The 21,239-nt window shown below is 37.5% G+C and overlaps 1 protein-coding gene across 1 annotated transcript in view; it reads right to left on the minus strand.

Moving 5' to 3' along the window:
* The window catches only part of csmd1a (CUB and Sushi multiple domains 1a), a 1,090,750-nt gene that overhangs the window by 162,327 nt on the left and 907,184 nt on the right, over positions 1–21,239 (minus strand). The window contains exons 33-35 of the mRNA XM_061964242.1: positions 6,032–6,148; positions 5,833–5,946; positions 1,366–1,461 (exon numbers count right to left, since the gene is read on the minus strand). Coding sequence (XP_061820226.1) covers positions 1,366–1,461; positions 5,833–5,946; positions 6,032–6,148 — 327 coding nt within the window. The remainder of the gene's footprint in view (positions 1–1,365; positions 1,462–5,832; positions 5,947–6,031; positions 6,149–21,239) is intronic.

Raw genomic sequence — 21,239 nt, forward strand, 5'->3', positions numbered from 1 at the left:
TGCTCCCCAGTTATTATATCTTGATTTCTTTCACTCTTAAGTCTCATTTGCAAGTAGTATAGAGTCGACTTTGCATGCAGTTGGAAATCCAAGACGTTAAATGGCCTAGTCAGGGAGTAGTATCTTTCATTAAACTGAATATATCGACTTAAAAATGTGTTTAAACTGTAAGTATTGTACTTATTACACACTGGCTGTTTGATTGTAACGTGAATCTCCATTGTAGTTTACATGAACACATTTTAAGTTGTTGAAATCGCCATGTAAAATCGCTAATGCTAATCAGTAGCATGTTTATGACACAGTCAATGTAAATTAGCATCGAGTTAGTGCATTTTGAAAAAGTGTAGCCATACTGTTTTCTATCAGGCACACTGGGGGAAATTGCAACAATACCTAGAAGCAGTTTGGCTAAGACAGGTCCAAGTGCTGCTTGTTTGCCGGCCAAGGGCCTGATTTACTAAGATCCAAACACCACATGCTAAACAGTGTGTAAAATGTATAAAATTGCGTGTACTATTAGTCAGCGTGTTGTGTGCGATTTACTAAGACTGCATATGCAATTGTAAAGAGGTGCAGACCGCCTTATCTCAAAGAGGATGTTGCATGTCCTGTACATGCTACGTTATCAAACTTGCAGGAGACATTTACAACTTTTTATGGGCATTTTAGAAGCAGTCCAGCAGTGCCTCTAAAATAAAACCACTTTTTTTGTTTTCTTTCTTCTTTTTTTACCACCGAAGGTGCGCTTATTGGAGAGAGGCTGCACTTACTCCGACACAAGACGCAAACAAATCCATACTTAAAGAAGTTAATTTCAAAAAATTAATATTTCAGTGCAATATATTCAATGTGAAATAAACAAACTTCAATAAAACATTTTAAAAAATGACACCAAAACACATACATTGAATGTTGTTTTTTGAAGTCGTTAAATCCTCTAGCAGCTATAAAATTATAAAATTATGTTTTATATTTTTTAATTTCTGACCAAAATGTTGACACACACACGCGTAGGTCAGAGGATTCTTGTCTGTCTATCGAGAATAGTACCGACAAAATCCGGTCAACACCTACAAAAGTACTGAATTCGGAGCCCATCCCTAGTTGTATGCTACTTGTGTACATGTTTTTTTGTTTGACTCTGGTTCTCCATTATCCATTTTTGTATTTTCTGAGAAAGTTCCACAAGCCATTAATTGCAACTTAAATAGGTCATGTAATTCTAAACTAAGATCTGCACTATTCCGAGTACTAAAAACTGAAACGGCAAACTTTTCTTCAGTATTCTCAGGTTAAATAACACAGACAAAAATTACAAACATTTGGTAAATGAGACACAAGTGAAATAAGATGTGTTGGTACCTTGGTAGACAAAGTGAAAGCCTTTCGCTGATTGACCACTCTTGGCGTTGAAGCGCAGCATTATCTGATTAGATGTAGCCAGTGGTAACGTCTCCCCTGGGAAACACAAATCCAAGAAAGGAATGTTTCACCGTAAACTCTTGGGTTGTTTTGAGGGAATTTGCAGCAACTAATTGTAACAGCAGGACAAGTTTCATTTGAGCAGAATTGTACACACTGCAATAACTGGACCTTTTTTTTTTTTTTTACCCATCTCTCCATCAGTTTGTGTACTATCAAGATCCAATTTGACGCTTCACATAATGAAGTCTGCCGACACCTGTAGCTTTCATCTAATATCTCAATATGAATTCTCCTTATCCCTCAAAATGTCTACCTCATCCATAATACAATATGTGGCTTTTGTCCTGCCTTGTGACGTTTTTAATGAGGAACCACGGTAGTTGCCACCACAGGTACAGGTCAGAGTGTCTGTAATAACAGGGATCAAAAACAACAATTTTATTAAGGAGTTACTTTTTTTTTTTTTTACTTTTTTCCAGCACCGACACCTAAGCTGTGTGTACATAGGCAGATGGGGTAGATATGGACATATTAAAAACAACAATACAAACTATTACAATTAAACTCAATTTAGAAAAAAAACTACACTTACTTAACCAACAAATTCACCTACTTCAGTTATTTCTTGTAAAGAAATTTAATTAATTGCTGTAATAGAAAGAGAACTCCTACACACATTTACAAGGTAGGCAAACACACATAACAACAGTGATAAATGAGACCAGCGTGGCCTTGTGCGGCTGACATTTACAAACATTATTAAGCATGTCGAAACATGCATTATGTTTGTTGATTGCATACGGCTTTCTGTGTTTAAAGTGTAAGTATACTGTCACTTATACTGTCACTTTTCTGTAACAAAGCTGTTTGCTGTTTGGGTGTGCTTGTGTGTGCGCGCATCGCTGTGTAATTCGCTAATGAAGCAGATAGCATTAAGTCTGTGAAGCCTGGTGGGTTTTGTTTTTTGCCTTCCCTTCAGCTTTAGCCAAAAGGCAAATTTCCCACCAAAATTCAATGAAACAACAGAGTCAATCATTCAATATAAAATGAATTGCCCACTTCCTTAGGACAATCTTAAATGGACCACAGATGAGGAAGAAACATAAATAACCTTAGTTACACTGCAATTCGCCACTTACCAATATTTAACATTTTATTTCTAGAAATGACCGTAGTTTTGAGGGATATTTACTTATTTTTAGTCATTGCCTGATCCTAATTTTAACATGAATAATTATATTTGTTCTATTTTAGCTTAAATATTTTAAAAATAAAAAAACTATTCGAATAATATATTTTGGTTTTCCCACTTTGAAAATCTTGTTTAAAGATGCTTAATTTAGGAATTGAAAGTTGAATCCTGCTTGTTTTCAGCATAAAATAGTTTTTTCTATTTTAAAAGTCGTGGCAATTTCTAGATTTACAAATCTAAATTTAGGATGTCTTATAAATTCAAATCATCTGTCCATGCAGGTAGGTAATTTTACTGTTTGTTAGGTTTTTTTCCCCCCTAAAATCTAGTCTTTTCATCCTAGCTCTATTTTGCAGTGTAGTATTGAAATAAGCTCCTTAATCCACGTTATTATCAAGTACAACATAAACCTTACATATGCAAGCCATAATGTAAACTAAGCAAAGATAGTATGCATTTTAAATTGTCTTTTTCACTAATTCGCTAAAAAAGATAATTTGCTCGCCATTGCAGTTTGTCCACTATTATCAAAATGTATCCGTCCGTCAGTCAGCTATACATGTTAGAGCTGTAGAATAAGTTTGGTCATTGTCTTTTACTTCAGCAAATAGGCTAACCTACTGCAGCATGATAGTCTTGTAAAATGTGACTGCAATGTTAACACTGCAGCTCACAGAAGCAATCAATGCATAGCAGAACTGTGATGACTCAAGTTTTCTGCATATGGACACAAGTGGAGTGTGTGGACACCACTGTAGTCTGGATATGTTGAGTCCAGTACAACACTACTGCAGACTGCGCTCCCCCAGCGAGACATCTTCGCCATTGATGCCATCTCATAAAGATAAGCCATAATGGATTTTCGCCAAATACATCACTGCCAAATAAAATGTGATAACAACTCCTGGTGTTGGGTTATTATGGCCCCCAAGAGTTGCCTTCTTGCAGACAATTTCATTAAATTCTTCTTACAAAGATGGTCTCAGGAACCTCTAAAGAGTAGAACGTGCATTTATTTTTTTTTCTAAGAGTGTGCACAGTTTGCACACACACACGGCTGGGCTGTTTGAGAAGGATATTTTTGTGGTGAACATTTGGATACAGAACGAGTCAAGCGAGCAGAGAAATGGTGGCTTACTTTAGATGACTTTGCTAAGTCAAGACTAATTGCAACAAGGTATTCGAATAGTTTTCTGGAAACGTGTTTAAAGGGTTATTGGTGTATTCAAACCTTTTGAAAGCCTGGTGTTCTAGCGAGATGTGCGCCTCATTGGAAATCATGCACCCCCGTAAATGTAATTGCACATTGAAGGACTCTTTCACATGAATACATTCGTTAGTAGGATGTGAATTTTTGGCCATCTCATGATTCGATTACGATTACAATTCAGGAGCTACAATTCGATTAAAAATTGATTAATGATGCATCTTTAATTCATGTATGTTGATGCAGTTTTACTTTGTTTTTTTTCGTTTCACTAAATAAGCGTTTGTAACTTGCAATTTTACAAAAACAACTACGGTAATTAGGAAAAAGAAAGAGTTTAATTAATTCCCACATTTATGAAATGAATGAAAATGTCTGCAAAACTGGAACATAAGTACCCTATAATAAAGGAACTGGTCAGATCTCTCGATGAGGTGGCTCGCTGCAGACAGCCACATTTCAGAACTGTCTACATTATTTTATTTAAAATAAATAAATTGATTATTGATAATTGAGGTTTACTAATTGATTCTATAATCCTCCATGTCCGAATTGCGATGCATCTAAAAATGTATTATTTCCCCCAACTCCATTCGTTACACTAAATAATGTTAGATGTTTGTATTCTGCTTCACACTACAAACAATTAAATGATCTAATATACGTTTTTTTAGGTTAAAGTTTTTCTTAGGCGTTAGGGGGTGCACATTCGGGCTCAAGCCCTCTATTGTTTGCCCTGAAACTGAATTTTACTTTTGGGGTAAAAAAAAAAGTAACGTGCAGTCCTGGAGTCCAATAGAGAGGCAGCAGCTCGGTAAAGCAGCCTGCATACAGCCTACCTGAGCCTGTCCTGAAGTAGAAGGGCTTCAGCAGCAGTCTGTCTGAGCGTGGGAAGACTGTAAATCGGGATACTGCGAAGCTTTTTTTTTTATCCAAAAGTAACAGATTGGTAACAACACAAGCTGTGCTGAAACGGGTGATGCTTAAGGTTTTTTTTGTTGGACATTACTCTGCTGGTTTACCAAATGTTAGTTCATTAAAGTTATGGTGCAACCAATTGCCTAATAGCAAGACAAAACAAAAACTAATTTGTTGTTTTCTAATCTTTTTTTTTGTTTACATTTAGATATTGTGCTTTATTAAAGCATATTAATTTATTTGTGTAATCAAGTGTTTTGTCTGCTTTAAGCTAGTCAGAAATTGAACGTTGAGATGTCGGATCTTTAAAAAAAACAAAAACATTTTTTGCCAATGTTAGAAAATCCATCTCTCATCAGGGCTGGGCACCGGCTCTTCTTCAATCCAACAATAAATCCATCTCTGACCCTTAGAAACAAAAAGCCAATCACATCGGTGAGATTAAAGTTTACCTAAGTGTGGTCGTGACCAGTAAAGCATTGTCAGATTTAAAACTGCAAAACTAGATTTTAGCCCAGATGTTTAGGTGCACCCCAATCCGTAGAAGATGTAATGTATACAAGACAAGTAATGTTAGTCAATAGGCATCTTACAGCCATGCAAGACAAAACAATACATTAAGACCAATTTGGCAACCCTGTCTAATTTGAGGCAAATTGTAGGAGTGGAATAATATACCTCAGGAAAATTGTCACACTTCCTAAAGTGCTGACTCACAACCCTGCACCTGAGAAAAGAGGTCTCACAAGACAGCCAATCAATGCATCAGCCTCTCAGTCCTCACTATCCCCCTACTCCTACAAAGGACCAACAGCAGTTCCTGAGTCTAATGGGAGAAGCGAACAAGATCAACAATTCATCATTCCACCAGACTAAATATTGGACCGATTTTTCACAAACTTTTTTAAAGCTCCTGAAGACTAGAGACGAGTAGAGCAGCCCGGTGAAGGATTTCAGACAGAGAGTTGTCTCCCTGAGGTGAATTAATATGACATTTCTCCAAGAATGGCATTTAATAAGGATACAAATGTACATGCTTTGCCATCAATTCCCTTTATAGTATTCTTTTTAAGTCACCACTTGTCACCTGAATGTGTTCCTGCCAGAGAGCTTAACAGTCGTGAGTTCTCATTGGCTCCATCGAACAGCTCCACAGAGTCGTTCATCGCGGTCTGGAAGACAGCAAACTGACCGAAAACAACTGGAGGGGGAAAAGTGAAATAGGGGATGAGATTATTTCATATTTGTGCAACTATCGTGTTCATGTAATTACGATAGGAGCTTACCAAACTGTGGTGGTACAGTGATGTAGTAGGGGCACATTTGTCTGGTGGTGTAGTTTAGCGGGTAGTTTGGAGATAGAACCACTCCCTCAGATCCACCGTACTGTCCACCACACGGAGCTGCAGAAACAAAAACAAAGATCATGTATGGATTAGCAGATGGAAAGATAATTGTGTAACTTACATTATAATTTGGAGCACATGAAAGGGAGAACATAGTACAGTGGTACCTCAAGATACAAGTATTTTGAGATACCAGCTGTTTTTGTTATGCTGTAAGTACATTGGAGTTACGAGTCTCCCAGCCGCTGGTTGAATTAGTGATTGTCCACAGCCCACAGCCAGAGGTCCATACAATCCTGCCCTTACAACTGGAACGGAGTAAAGTGAGCGCAAAGCAGAGCACCGAGAAAAAGAGGCAGACGACACTCCCCGAATCAGAAAAACAAACCATTAAAACATGTCCAACCTTTTTAGCTGACCTTGCCCGAACACAGCACCATCAGTCTGCATCACACGAAACCATTTATCCATGAAAATATGTGGATGCTAACTGTAGCAATGGTGTGTTTGACGTGTTTCAGTTCGCTCTGTCTCTTGGCTCTTCAAACTGGACGATCAAGCAATACCTTGGTACACATACATCATACATATTGTTTGATGTCAACTAGGGCTGCAACAACTAATCGATTCAAATCGATTATACAAATATTTGGCGATTAATTTAGTCATCGATTCGGTGGATCTATGCTATGCGCATGCGCTGAGGCTACGTTTTTTTTTTTGTTTTTTTTTACCTTTATTTATAAACTGCAACATTTACAAACAGCTGAGAAACATTAATCAAAACAATAGGGGTGTAACGGTACATGTATTTGTATCGAACCGTTTCGGTACGGGGGTTTCGGTTTGGTGCAGAGGTGTACCGAACGAGTTTCCACACAGACATATTAAGTAGTGTACTGCACGTTGTGTAAACTAGTGGTCCCCGATACCGGTCCGTGGACCGGTACCGGCTATTGTACAGGCTATTGTAACGCAATCAAGGTAGCGCCGTTAGCATTAGCTAATATGCTAACATGTTTATGAGTGTCTGTGTTAGTATTATAGACTTACGATGACATTATTTTTGTATTGTTTTAGTTTCACAAATTCCTCAGTAAATTCACCAAAACGTCCCCGTGGCGTTATTGAGTATTTTTAGCTGATTGGAGAGCTAACTACCGCAGCTCGTGGGTCCATGACGATGATTTTTGTGTTGTTTGGTCAGCTGTTTTACTGCTGTGTTACAGACAACGTTTGGAAACAATTTCAGGTATGTAAATAAACATTTCCAAAATCTTTCTTTGTAAATAAGTCATTTCACATTGTATATATCTGCGGCTTATAGCCCGGTGAAGCTAATACAAACCCTGTTTCCATATGAGTTGGGAAATTGTGTTAGATGTAAATATAAACGGAATACAATGATTTGCAAATCATTTTCAACCCATATTCAGTTGAATATGCTACAAAGACAACATATTTGATGTTCAAACTGATAAACAATTTCTTTTTTGCAAATAATCATTAACTTTTGAATTTGATGCCAGCAACACATGACAAAGAATTTGGGAAAGGTGGCAATAAATACTGATAAAGTTGAGGAATGCTCATCAAACACTTATTTGGAACATCCCACGGGTGAACAGGCAAATTGGAAACAGGTGGGTGCCATGATTGGGTATAAAAGTAGATTCCATGAAATGCTCAGTCATTCACAAACAAGAATGGGACGAGAGTCACCACTTTGTCAACAAATGCGTGAGCAAATTGTTGAACAGTTTAAGAAAAACCTTTCTCAACCAGCTATTGCAAGGAATTTAGGGATTTCACCATCTACGGTCCATAATATCATCAAAGGGTTCAAAGAATCTGGAGAAATCACTGCACGTAAGCAGCTAAGCCCGTGACCTTCGATCCCTCAGGCTGTACTGCATCAACAACCGACATCAGTGTGTAAAGGATATCACCACATGGGCTCAGGAACACTTCAGAAACCCACTGTCAGTAACTACAGTTGGTCGCTACATCTGTAAGTGCAAGTTAAAACTCTCCTATGCAAGGCGAAAACAGCTTATCAACAACACCCAGAAACGCCGTCGGCTTCGCTGGGCCTGAGCTCATCTAAGATGGACTGATACAAAGTGGAAAAGTGTTCTGTGGTCTGACGAGTCCACATTTCAAATGGTTTTTGGAAACTGTGGACGTCGTGTCCTCCGGACCAAAGAGGAAAAGAACCATCCGGATTGTTATAGGCGCAAAGTTGAAAAGCCAGCATCTGTGATGGTATGGGGGTGAATTAGTGCCCAAGACATGGGTAACTTACACATCTGTGAAAGCGGCATTAATGCTGAAAGGTACATACAGGTTTTGGAGCAACATATGTTGCCATCCAAGCAACGTTACCATGGACGCCCCTGCTTATTTCAGCAAGACAATGCCAAGCCACGTGTTACATCAACGTGGCTTCATAGTAAAATAGTGCGGGTACTAAACTGGCCTGCCTGTAGTTCAGACCTGTCTCCCATTGAAAATGTGTGGCACATTATAAAGCCTAAAATACCATAACGGAGACCCCCGGACTGTTGAACAACTTAAGCTGTACATCAAGCAAGAATGGGAAAGAATTCCACCTGAGAAGCTTAAAAAATGTGTCTCCTCAGTTCCCAAACGTTTACTGAGTGTTGTTAAAAGGAAAGGCTATGTAACACAGTGGTGAACATGCCCTTTCCCAACTATTTTGGCACTTGTTGCAGCCATGAAATTCTAAGTTAATTATTATTTGCAAAAAAAAAAAAGTTTATGAGTTTGAACATCAAATATCTTGTCTTTGTAGTGCATCCAATTGAATATGGGTTGAAAATGATTTGCAAATCATTGTATTCCGTTTATATTTACATCTAACACAATTTCCCAACTCATATGGAAACGGGGTTTGTATATGTAAAACATTTTTCTTATCTACCGGTGTGCTCTATAGTCCGGTTAATGCAGTACTCTTTGACCACACGGTCATTTATTAACATGTATGTTGCACAACAGAACCAAGGTTGTAACAGACGTAAGAAGCAAAATACTCAGCTAGCATTAATACCGATGATGAGTTCATTATAAACAACAGTACGGCAAGTGTAACAAGCATGGGATTCAAACTAATGGTAGAAGAGCACAACGGACATTTTGAAGCTGCCGGACATGGTGCTTCAAATGTAGCTAATGCTATCGTTATAGGTTAACAAAAAGTACATCAGGACGTTTTTTGACCAGGCACTAATTTCAGACCTTTTATTTGCTTTTGTAGTCCACATTGATTGGAGACTCCTGTTAATTTAATCCTAATGTTAAGGATTTTTTTTTCTTTATTATAATATCATTTTTAGGAACCATGCAATTAAAATATACTAGAATCTGATTCTAATTGGAAACATATTTAAAGGTGTTCCACACTTGTAATTACAACGTTGTCAATTAAGAACAGACGTTTGGCTCAAGTTATGTTACTGGGGAAAACCAAGACATGTTTCAGCATAGTAATGGCAACGAAGAGTATCACCTTTTAACCATTTTATTATGCATAGTATAATAAGCTATTAATATGCAACTCACAGACATTCATGACACAGTTTGTTCAGCACTGGATGACTATTTGGTACATAATGGATTGCATGGTCAATACATTAGATGTATAATGTTTTCTATATACAGTACACATACATACTACACTATTTTTTCTAGTTATGCATGTTTGTCCTTGTTTTTCTCTGCTTATTAGCAGGACAATTTGAACACTCCACTTGGTTATGTTTCCAACAACAAGCAAGTGCCACAAAAAAAACACACCTAATTTTGCCTCTGGCCAATGGTTGCACACATCAAGACATTGGAAACTGTATTCACCTAATTTTCAAGTAACTTGATGAAAGGCTGCAAAAAACAAAAACAGAAAAGCAGCATTTTGCAGCTGATTTTAACATTGTGCCCTTGTAGCTTTGCTATTCAAACACACACAGTGCACCTTATTCCATATCAGCTACTGATAAAATTTAACTGCGAAATCAAGAAAAGAGGATTTCAAAAAATGTTGCATTTTCATGCACCAAAGTGATATTTTTGAGGCGGAGCTTAATAAATGTTTTGGAATTGCAGAAAATCCTGTACTAACAAAAATGGCCTTGCCTCACTCATAAAATACATATTGGTTACTGACGGTATTATGCAAAAGCATAACCGAGTCTAATCCCAATTTCACACAGACAACCAGCACAAATCAACTGGTACCGCTCATGTGCAGTTGTGATACTCACTGCATTTGAATAAAAACACACATTTACTGTAGCATGATACTATTGGAATTTAATAAAAGCTGCTGAAGGAATATATTATTAAATATTATTATTCTTATTGATTTATTTTCACCAAATTTATGCACGTTTGTTTTTCTTTTCAAAATGCATGATACATGTTTAAATTGTGGTGTTTTTTGTGTGTGTGTGTGTGTGTGTGTGTGTGTGTGTGTGTGTGTGTGTGTGTGTGTGTGTGTGTGTGTGTGTGTGTGTGTGTGTGTGTGTGTGTTAATAATTAATTCATTTCAATGGCCAATATTGTTTTCGAGTTAAGAGCTCCATCACAGAAGCAATTAAGCTAATACGTTGAGGTACTATTGTATATGAAATAATATAAATAAAGTGAGATGCAATTATATTTTCTTTTATTTGAATTTCCAATATTTTAAGAAGTGTCTAATTAAGTGTTAAAGGGGAACTGCACTTTTTGGGGAATTTTGCCTAGAGACAGAACACACATGTCTTATTTTTTTTTTTGGGGGGGGGGGGGTTGCGCTAAAGATGATTACAAAAAAAAAAACGCTTGGAAAAATGGCTAATGGGAGCCATCAAAGCCTTCAAAGACCTCTAAAACTATATATATATATATATATATATATATATATATATATATATATATATATATATATATATATACACAGGTAAAAGCCAGTAAATTAGAATATTTTGAAAAACTTTATTTATTTCAGTAATTGCATTCAAAAGGTGTAACTTGTACATTATATTTATTCATTGCACACAGACTGATGCATTCAAATGTTTATTTCATTTAATTTTGATGATTTGAAGTGGCAACAAATGAAAATCCAAAATTCCGTGTGTCACAAAATTAGAATATTACTTAAGGCTAATACAAAAAAGGGATTTTTAGAAATGTTGGCCAACTGAAAAGTATGAAAATGAAAAATATGAGCATGTACAGTACTCAATACTTGGTTGGAGCTCCTTTTGCCTCAATTACTGCGTTAATGCGGCGTGGCATGGAGTCGATGAGTTTCTGGCACTGCTCAGGTGTTATGAGAGCCCAGGTTGCTCTGATAGTGGCCTTCAACTCTTCTGCGTTTTTGGGTCTGGCATTCTGCATCTTCCTTTTCACAATACCCCACAGATTTTCTATGGGGCTAAGGTCAGGGGAGTTGGCGGGCCAATTTAGAACAGAAATACCATGGTCCGTAAACCAGGCACGGGTAGATTTTGCGCTGTGTGCAGGCGCCAAGTCCTGTTGGAACTTGAAATCTCCATCTCCATAGAGCAGGTCAGCAGCAGGAAGCATGAAGTGCTCTAAAACTTGCTGGTAGACGGCTGCGTTGACCCTGGATCTCAGGAAACAGAGTGGACCGACACCAGCAGATGACATGGCACCCCAAACCATCACCCAACCATGCAAATTTTGCATTTCCTTTGGAAATTGAGGTCCCAGAGTCTGAAGGAAGACAGGAGAGGCACAGGATCCATGTTGCCTGAAGTCTAGTGTAAAGTTTCCACCATCAGTGATGGCAATTACTGAAATAAATCAAGTTTTTCAAAATATTCTAATTTACTGGCTTTTACCTGTATATATATATATATATATATATATATATATATATATATATATATATATATATATAATGTAGTAACAGGCACGTTCATATGTAATATGTAAATATTAGAATAAATGTAATCATGCATGTTAAATATTTATCGTATTTTAGTCATTATAATCGTTGCCGGGACTAATTCTTTGCCGCATTAATTTCCGTTTCCATGGCAGCGCACGTCTGACTTCTGGCAACAACCCCTTCCGGAATCAAAAACGTGTGTGTGTTCTTATCATAGCAGACTTGGTAACACATGTCGAAGACGACACTTTCTGGACAAATGAGGATTCACAACCTTATCCTTTTGAATCTGAATTAATGGAGGATGAACTACTGCTTCTGGAACAGAGCACGAAGCAAGAGTGAGACGTTGGAGGAGACAGACACTAAGAGAGTGAGGTGAAACTGAGTCAAATCTGCAAACATGTGGAACTTGAAGCCAAGCTATTTCCACATAAATGGAGTGCTTACCCCAAATAAACTGTAAAAAAAACATATCTGGCCAGCTGGACCAAAGAGACAACTGTCCATCAAGTGAGAAAAATAGTTCCTCATCGTTCACTCTTACAATAACAATGTCGCTACAGTTTGGTTATTATACAGGTTAGGTAACGTGAATGAAGTATTGTTGACGTTTTTGAATGCATTTTTAAAGTGATTTAATGGTGGAATTGATTGCTCCCATTCAGGGCCGGCCCGTGGCATAGGCCGTATAGGCAAATGCTAAGGGCGCCGTCCACCAGGGGGCGCCACGCCAGTGCCACAAATGTTGGAGAAAAAATAAATAAAATAAAAGTTGGTACTATTATTTCTAAATACAAAAAATAATCCCACGTTAATTAAAATGCAAAGTAAAGCCTATTTAATAGAAATATTATTTGTTACAACATTACGCCCCCCCCCCCCACCGGGGGGAACCCCCCGCACGGTGCGCCCCTCCCTTCCCGTATCATGACTCTTTTTGGACGTCACCACATCAAAAAATCAACACAAGATGTCAAAACGGCCAAAACTGTCAGGTGCCCAGGGAAGAAAAAAGAGAAAAGAAGAGGAGGAGAAACGAGAAAAGACAGAGGTAGCAGGTAGGTAATGTTAGCCTACATGAAATGATTTGTCTGTTACAGAATGTGATAGTAACCTGGCTTTTTAGCATTAAGATAATGTTACATGATTCGGCAATTGCTAATCTATAATCTGTTTTAACGTCGGGTTAATATTGTGGAGGGGGCTAAATTGTTATGGAAAATAATAATGTAACGTTAGGTAATTACAGTACTCCCACCTTACATTCCTTAGGGACAATTGTATTAGATCTTTTAAGCAGGTGTTTTTTGTTTACATTGTTATTGCCTTCTGGTTAGCTAATGTTTGCCCTGCAGGTAATAGTCACTTTTCCACCCCTTTATATATTAGATATAGTTGTAAGTAAAAAAAAAAAGGTCAAAGACAAAGCTATTCGGTTTCTTGTGAGTATATACACTTCACTGCCGATGTGGGGGGGCGCCACCTAAAATCTTGCCTAGGGCGCCAGATTGGTTAGGGCCGGGCCTGCTCCCATTAGCTGCTTTGCTAGCCACCAAGAACAAGCCGATTTCTATATGTTAGAAAGTGGGAAAAAAACGTGTCTTCTTGTTTCTTATAAGGATTGTGAACGGTTGGCATAATTCCAAAAAAGTGCAGAAAAAGTGAGACTTTATAAACGTCACAAATACCAGGTAACAACACTTTAATCAATTATTTTGGAGACTATTGTAGCTTTCAGGGACATCTTGTTGCAACAAAGCATTCCGATTTTAATTGTGAGTCTTATTTTCTTATTGGGAGCAATTTGGCCAATACGCTTTAGTGTTGGCAGGTGTATTTGCTTCTCTAATCTGTTACTCTCGTGTATTTTTCACCTTTAAAACAAGCGCATGAGCTGCATTTGTCAAAAACAAAAAAATACATACTGTATCACTCAGACACTTATTATTTACAGAGAGGTAATGATATTACATTTAATGTATTATTGGTTGCAATAGTCCTGTATGTGCAGGGTGCACCCAACCCCACGTATTGAAACTAGTCAGTTGGGATAGACTACAGCTCCAAATAAAAAAAAATAATACATTCACATTTCACAAATACATCTATTTTATTCAAACATCAAAGTTGACTACTTGCAATCACTACCAGCAAATGTGAAAATGAAACTAAGTTAACAAACGTTCTCACTGGGAACTTGACAGGCACCACTCAGGATAATGGGGAGGCAAGAAAGAAACTGAAACTATGATAAAAGCTACTTAATATTCATATTATAACTAGGATTGTCAAAAAAACCAAGTTAACTCATGTGACAGAGATGTGAGCACCCTCTGAGAGAGAAAGAAAAAAACTGACAAAAAAAGGAACATTTATGATATTTGTCTTTACCAGACCGCTTCTAAGTTAGCAACCTCTCTTCGTTTATAATGTATATTTTCTGCTGTATTTACCTTGATTTATCTACTCTTATATTGTTATGCTGCCCTTTTTTTGCTGCTGCTGTTACATAAAATGCAATCTTGTAAATGGTCATTGTGATTTGTTATAAATTGTATATATTATACATATATGATATGTAAATATAACATACATGTTATATTGTATATTGTTAATAAATTTTTTGTCTACTTTTTACCTCTTGTTTTTCGCCCTCTTTTTGTGCCCTTGTGTGCATTATCCTTTCCATCCTTTGGAACTGAGCTACTGCGTGGAGCAATTTCCCTTGTGGATCATTGAAGTTTGTCTAAGTCTAAGTCTATCGGCATGAAGTGATGCCACGCAAGCCCCAAAGAAAAAAAAATCAATCAATCAAGACTACATTTTCTGCAACTCGGTGCATTTTTACACTATATTTTACCTTTAGGTTTATTCTCATCTACCAACATATTTTGGCTATCGTTTTGACATTTACATGTACCATGTAATGTACTACAACATTTTTTTTTTTTTTTAGTAGATCATTTACTAACATTATTATTTTGAAAATGTAATTTATAAGATGCATGCAAAGAACTCAGCAAACGCTTCCCATTTGGCAACCCTATCCTGTAGCCCCGCCCCCTCTGGTAATATACTTCCAGTGTTGTGACCTCTGTTTACATCCGTCACGTCAAAAATATATCTTCTCGCTGGCTGCTAATAAATACTCTAGAACTACAACTGGTTCGGAACTAACAGTGTTCGGATTGTAATCATCCAAATGTGGTTAGCAGCAAAGTAGAAAGTCGTCAACGTTGTGGCTCGGAGAGTGAGTGCAGGCGACAACAAACTAGATGATGCTAACTATGCTAACTAGCTAACTTGTTTTGGCGCCCTGTCTTCTTTTTGTTCTGAGGTGAGCATTCAACAAATATTGTTAGGATCCAATCGTTTTGCTATCGTACTGCGTTTACATAATTCACTCACGGAACTTTTGTTATTCTTAGAGAGTTAAATTAAAGTACCAATGATTGTCACACACACACTAGGTGTGGTTAAATTTTTCCTCTGCATTTGACCCATCCCCTTGATCACCCCCTGGGAGGTGAGGGGAGCAGTGAGCAGCAGCAATGGCCGCGCCCGGGAATCATTTTTGGTGATTTAACCCCCAATTCTAATTCTTGATGCTGAGTGCTAAGCAGGGAGGTAATGGGTCCCATTTTTATAGTCTTTGGTATGACTCGGCCGGGGTTTGAACTCACGACCTATCGATCTCAGGGCGTACACTCTAACCACTAGGCCACTGAGTAGGTTCCGGTCAGACGACTTTTCACGCGACACATTCATTGTTGGGCTGAGAAGCCACGGATGCATAGATACTACACGACTGCTGATAAGAAAACAAAGTCTGAATATTATTAACACAATTAGCTCCACCTCTTGTCCTTACACGCTACAATATTTCATTAAAAAAATGCAGATGTGATATTTTGACGCGAAAATTAATGTTTGAAAATGCAGATACTTTTACATGGCTGATGTGATTGAGCACAAAAAAATGTTGCATTCATCATGTATATATGCAGATTATTAATGCAGTCTATTATGACTGTATCCATCCATCCATCCATTGTCTACCGCTTGTCCCTATCGGGGTCGCAGGGGGTGACAGGTGTGCTAGCTGGCAAATTTTACTCCAACATAAACCCTGACTGGACTTTGGATAAAACCATTCGCCACATTTTAGCAAATAAATGACGTGCATTTAGGTAAAACATTTCAACAAATGTATGACATCATCATATGATATTTATATGACAAAATTGCATTTCTGTCCAAATAGCGGTCTATCTTATTAAGTTCATTTAAATTATGCAAACAAGTAATTGATTAATCATGATTATGCCAAATGCGATTCATCTGATTTTTTTTAAAGTATCATTTGACTGCACTAATTATAACTTGTCGATCCATGCTAATGAGCATGTAATTTCGGCAGAGGAGGGTAGTAACGCGCTACATTTACTCCGTTACATCTACTTGAGTAACTTTTGGGATAAATTGTACTTCTAAGAGTAGTTTTAATGCAACATACTTTTACTTTTACTTGAGTATATTTATAGAGAAGAAACGCTACTTTTACTCCGCTCCATTTATTTACATTCAGCTCGCTACGCGCTACAGATTTTTATCGATCTGTTAATGCACGCTTTGTTTGTTTTGGTTTGTCAGACAGACCTTCAAAGGAGGATCTATCGCATACCTGCGGTTCACCAATCACACGCAGTCACTGGTGACGTTTGACTCCGTTTCACCAATCAAACAGAGCCAGGCGGTCACATGATTAACAAGCTTAAGCTTACATGAACTCAACGTCAATTTTGAGGAAGCACATCGCGGCAAGTAACGTTAGTAGATATTTTGGCTGTCACCGTAGGCTGATGTTAGCTTCCCTGCTATGAATCACTGTCAAATGTACATCGTGTGAGGACATTTATTAACATACTGCAGCCTCATAGACACACACACACACACACGCACAGTCGCACACACACACACACGCATGCATAGAAATTGTTCCCAGGTGCAGTTCACACCTATCAGTTTATGGTTTGCGTAAAGGTTAACTTGTTATTTTCCTTAGTAATCTCTGCCTACTGAGCCTATGGTGCTGTTAAGTTATTGTGGCTCAATTTGCCTGAATTTTTTTTATGTTAATGTATTATTATTTAATATATATTATTGTTTGCTCTTGAACGCATCATAATTATCCCCTCAACTCCCCCCAAAATGGATTAACTCGCTGGAATAAAAAAGACAATATAACATACATCCATAAATGCGGATGCATATGGACAAAGTGCAATGTATTTATCTGTACAGTAACCTATTTATTTATTTATATATGCACCTTCTTGCTTTTTTATCCTGCACTACCATGAGCTAATGCAACAACATTTTGTTCTTATCTGTACTGTAAAGTTCAAATTTGAATGACAATAAAAAGGAAGTCTAAGTCTAAGTCTAAGTTTTAGTTGCTTAAGAGATATTCCTGGCTCTGAATTTGCTCATTGCTATTGTTATGTTTTTGTGCATTATTTGTTGCCGTCATCTTTAAACGAACAGGTTACTCATCAGTTACTCAGTACTTGAGTAGTTTTTTCACAACATACTTTTTACTTTTACTCAGGTAAATATGTGGGTGACTACTCCTTACTTTTACTTGAGTAATAAATATCTAAAGTAACAGTACAATACCATTAAAGATGTTGCTGTATATATACTGAATGTTGTTGTTTTTTTATTTCATGTAGATGATCATGTCGTCCTGTCCTATACTTCAGTCATTTATAAAATACACAAATCTGGACCTGAACAACCTCAGAGCTGATTACAGCCATGTAAGTCATGACAACTATGTATGTTTGGTGAAAGAAAAGACCAACAAAGAGGAACTTTTCAGTTTCTGAAACTTTTCAGGGGATGATCCTCCGTGTGGCCTTAAATTTGTCTCTAAAACCGCTTGCATTACGAAGAGAATTCACTTGATGCAAGAACACTCCGGCTTAGACTTTGGGCTGGATTTACTTGTGGTTTCAAGTCACACATTTCCAGTTTTGCTCTCATGTGGTGATGTTTGTATATGGATTGTGGCAATGTAAAGACAGATAAATGAATGGAATCATTCCAAAAGAACTGTTGTTAACTTGGGCCAGTATTTTGGAGGTTTGCACGTGAGTTGTTCCATGTGTTATAAGAGCAATGGTAACACTATACTGTATTGTACATGGACACAAAGGCAGGTAGACAATGACAAAAGTCTGCTATAAATATTTGACAGAGTAAATCTAGTCTTAGACATGCAGTGATATGAAGGGTTCATTTGTGTCTTTATAAGCAAAGCTTTTTTGACACACAATTTATAGTTTTTGCTTTTTTTTTGTGAAGTGAATTTTTTAGATCAAAATTATGCTGAGAATTGCATTGAATAACAAAATGTGTGAGCAAAAAAGTGTATGTTCATAAAGGCAGTTTGTTAAAACACAGTGTTTTGATATTCAATTTATAAAACTAAAATGTATAAAAATTCAGTGCAGAAAAAAAACTTAGCTTCAGTTTTAATTTACTTGAATTTTAAAGCAACAAGTACCATATTTTTCGGAGTATAAGTCACACCAGAGTATAAGTCACACCTGCCGAAAATGCATAATAAAGAAGGAAAAAAACATATATAAATCGCACTGGAGCCTGGCAAAACTATGAAAAAAACTGCAACTTATAGTCCGAAAAATACGGTATTTCTGCACCAAATCTATCTGCATTGATTTTTTTTATGGACTGAATTTTCCATCCATCCATTTTCATCCGCTTGTCCGTTTCGGGAGCCTATCTACACCTTGGACAAGTCGCCAGCTCATCTGAATTTTGATCAATGTAATTTTTACAAACTGAATTTTAAAACACAGTATTTTAACAAACTGAATTTTCAAACATGCATATTTTACTCTCAACATTTTTATTTAATGGAATTGTCAGCAACAAAAAAATCAGTCCCCAAACCTCAAACGCAAAACATTAATTTACATACATTCTGTGTATAAACAAGGCTGTGCTAATAAAGACACAAATGAACCTCCGTACAGTCAATCAATCAATCAATCAACATTTTTTTATATAGCCCTTAATCACAAGTGTCTCAAAGGGCTGCACAAGCCATAACGACATCCTCGGCTCAGATCCCACATCAGGGCAAGAAAAAACTCAACCCAATGGGATACAATGAGAAACCTTGGAGGGGACCGCAGATGTGGGGACCCCCCCCCCCTCCCTGTGCGACCGGTGCAATGGATGTCGAGTGGATCTAGTTAATAGCGTGAGAGTCCAGTCCATAGTGGGGCCAGCAGAGGATCATCTTGAGTGGAGACAAGTCAGCAGCACAGCGACGTCCCCAACTGATGCACAGATGAGTGGTCCACCCCGTAAGTAATCAGTAATCCTCATCTAAATTGTGAGCAGTGCAGTGCACACCATCTTAAAACAGAATTAGGATGATCATGACTGTATGAGATTACTTGGAAAATGAATGAACGCAGTGGAAAAAAAATACCCAGTTAAAATTATTTATCTTGCTATTTGCAAGAGAGCCGTTGCACTCACTGGCCTCTCATGCCTCACTATGCCTTCCTGCTTCCTGTTTGCTTCATAAAGCAAAAGAGTAATCATCCGCTCCTGCACCGACTGATGTTTTCTGGATTCATTCTCGCTGTGCGGCTGCATTTAAACTCTTAGGTCCGGAGGTGTGTTCTTGATCTACCTACAATCCCCAAGTGGTGCTGCTGCAGGCTCAGGTGCCAACAAGCCTCCACACAAATGTGCTTTGATCACTCACGTCCACTACACACACACACACACACACACACAGACACACACACACCCTTTTGAAGACCTACAGTTTTTCAATCTGCAACGAATACACACATTGGTTCTCTGGACCGAAAAGAACGTAGTAAAAAGTAAAAGTCTAAAAATGTCCCAGAGTGTTATAAGGTTATGTTGCGGCACCTCCTGCAATTTTCTGAAAACAAGCTAATAAAATTGTTATTGTGTCTTCAATTTTCTTGGGATTAGATTCATCACAGGAAAGAAAATAACCTCAAACTCTCGAGTGCTACACAACCACACTTCCACAAACAGCCGTCACTTAATATTATCACAAAATAAAGATGAGGTATCCTTGTTTAAAAATAAAAGGACATTCATCTCTGATTCATGAAAATGTAATTAAACAAAAATAAAGTAGGGGCTGTATAACCATCACAAGGCAAAGAAAATGGTTATGAATTGTCCGTTTACATATTTTTACAGACTCTCAAATTCTATACCGCCTATCCCAGGGGTCGGCAACCCGCGGCTCTAAAGCTGTATGCGGCTCTTTAGCGCCGCCCTCGTGGCTCTCTGGAGCTTTTTCAAAAATGTATGAAAAATGGAAAAAGTTGAGGGGGAAAAAAAATATTTTTTGTGTTAATATGGTTTCTGTAGGAGGACAAACATGACACAAACCTTCCTAATTGTTATAAAGCACACTGTTTATATTAAACATGCTTCACTGATTCGAGTATTTGGCGAGCGGCGTTTTGTCCTACTAATTTTGGCGGTCCTTGAACTCACCTTAGTTTGTTTACATGTATAACTTTCTCCGACTTTCTAGGACGTGTTTTATGCCACTTCTTTTTCTGTCTCATTTTGTCTACCAAACTGAACGTTGTGCATGAACCCACAAAGGTGAGTTTTGTTGATGTTATTGACTTGTGTGGAGTGCTAATCAGACATATTTGGTCACTGCATGACTGCAAGCTAATCGATGCTAACATGCTATTTAGGCTAGCTATATGTACATATTGCATCATTATGCCTCATTTGTAGGTATATTTGAAATCATTTAGTTTCCTTTAAGTCCTCTTAATTCAATTTATATCTCATGACACACTATCTGTATGTAATATGGCTTTTAATTTTTTTGCGGCTCCAGACAGATTTGTTTTTGTAGTTTTGGTCCAATATGGCTCTTTCAACATTTTGGGTTGCCGACCCCTGGCCTATCCTGTTGGTGGTCACAAACAGAAAACAATAGTAACTAGACTGGAAAAACATAGCTATTAGTACCTCATTTCAGTGCTAAATGTACCTGCAAGAAGTACTTGAAGGTGATATTGTGCAAGTAATGTTTTATAGGCAATGTTGCGTCCTGATATTGGCCCACACAGTCTGACACTCTTTTAAACTTCAGTGCTGACCTTAACA

This window comes from Nerophis lumbriciformis, linkage group LG06 (genome assembly GCF_033978685.3).
Source record: "Nerophis lumbriciformis linkage group LG06, RoL_Nlum_v2.1, whole genome shotgun sequence".
Taxonomy (NCBI): domain Eukaryota; kingdom Metazoa; phylum Chordata; class Actinopteri; order Syngnathiformes; family Syngnathidae; genus Nerophis; species Nerophis lumbriciformis.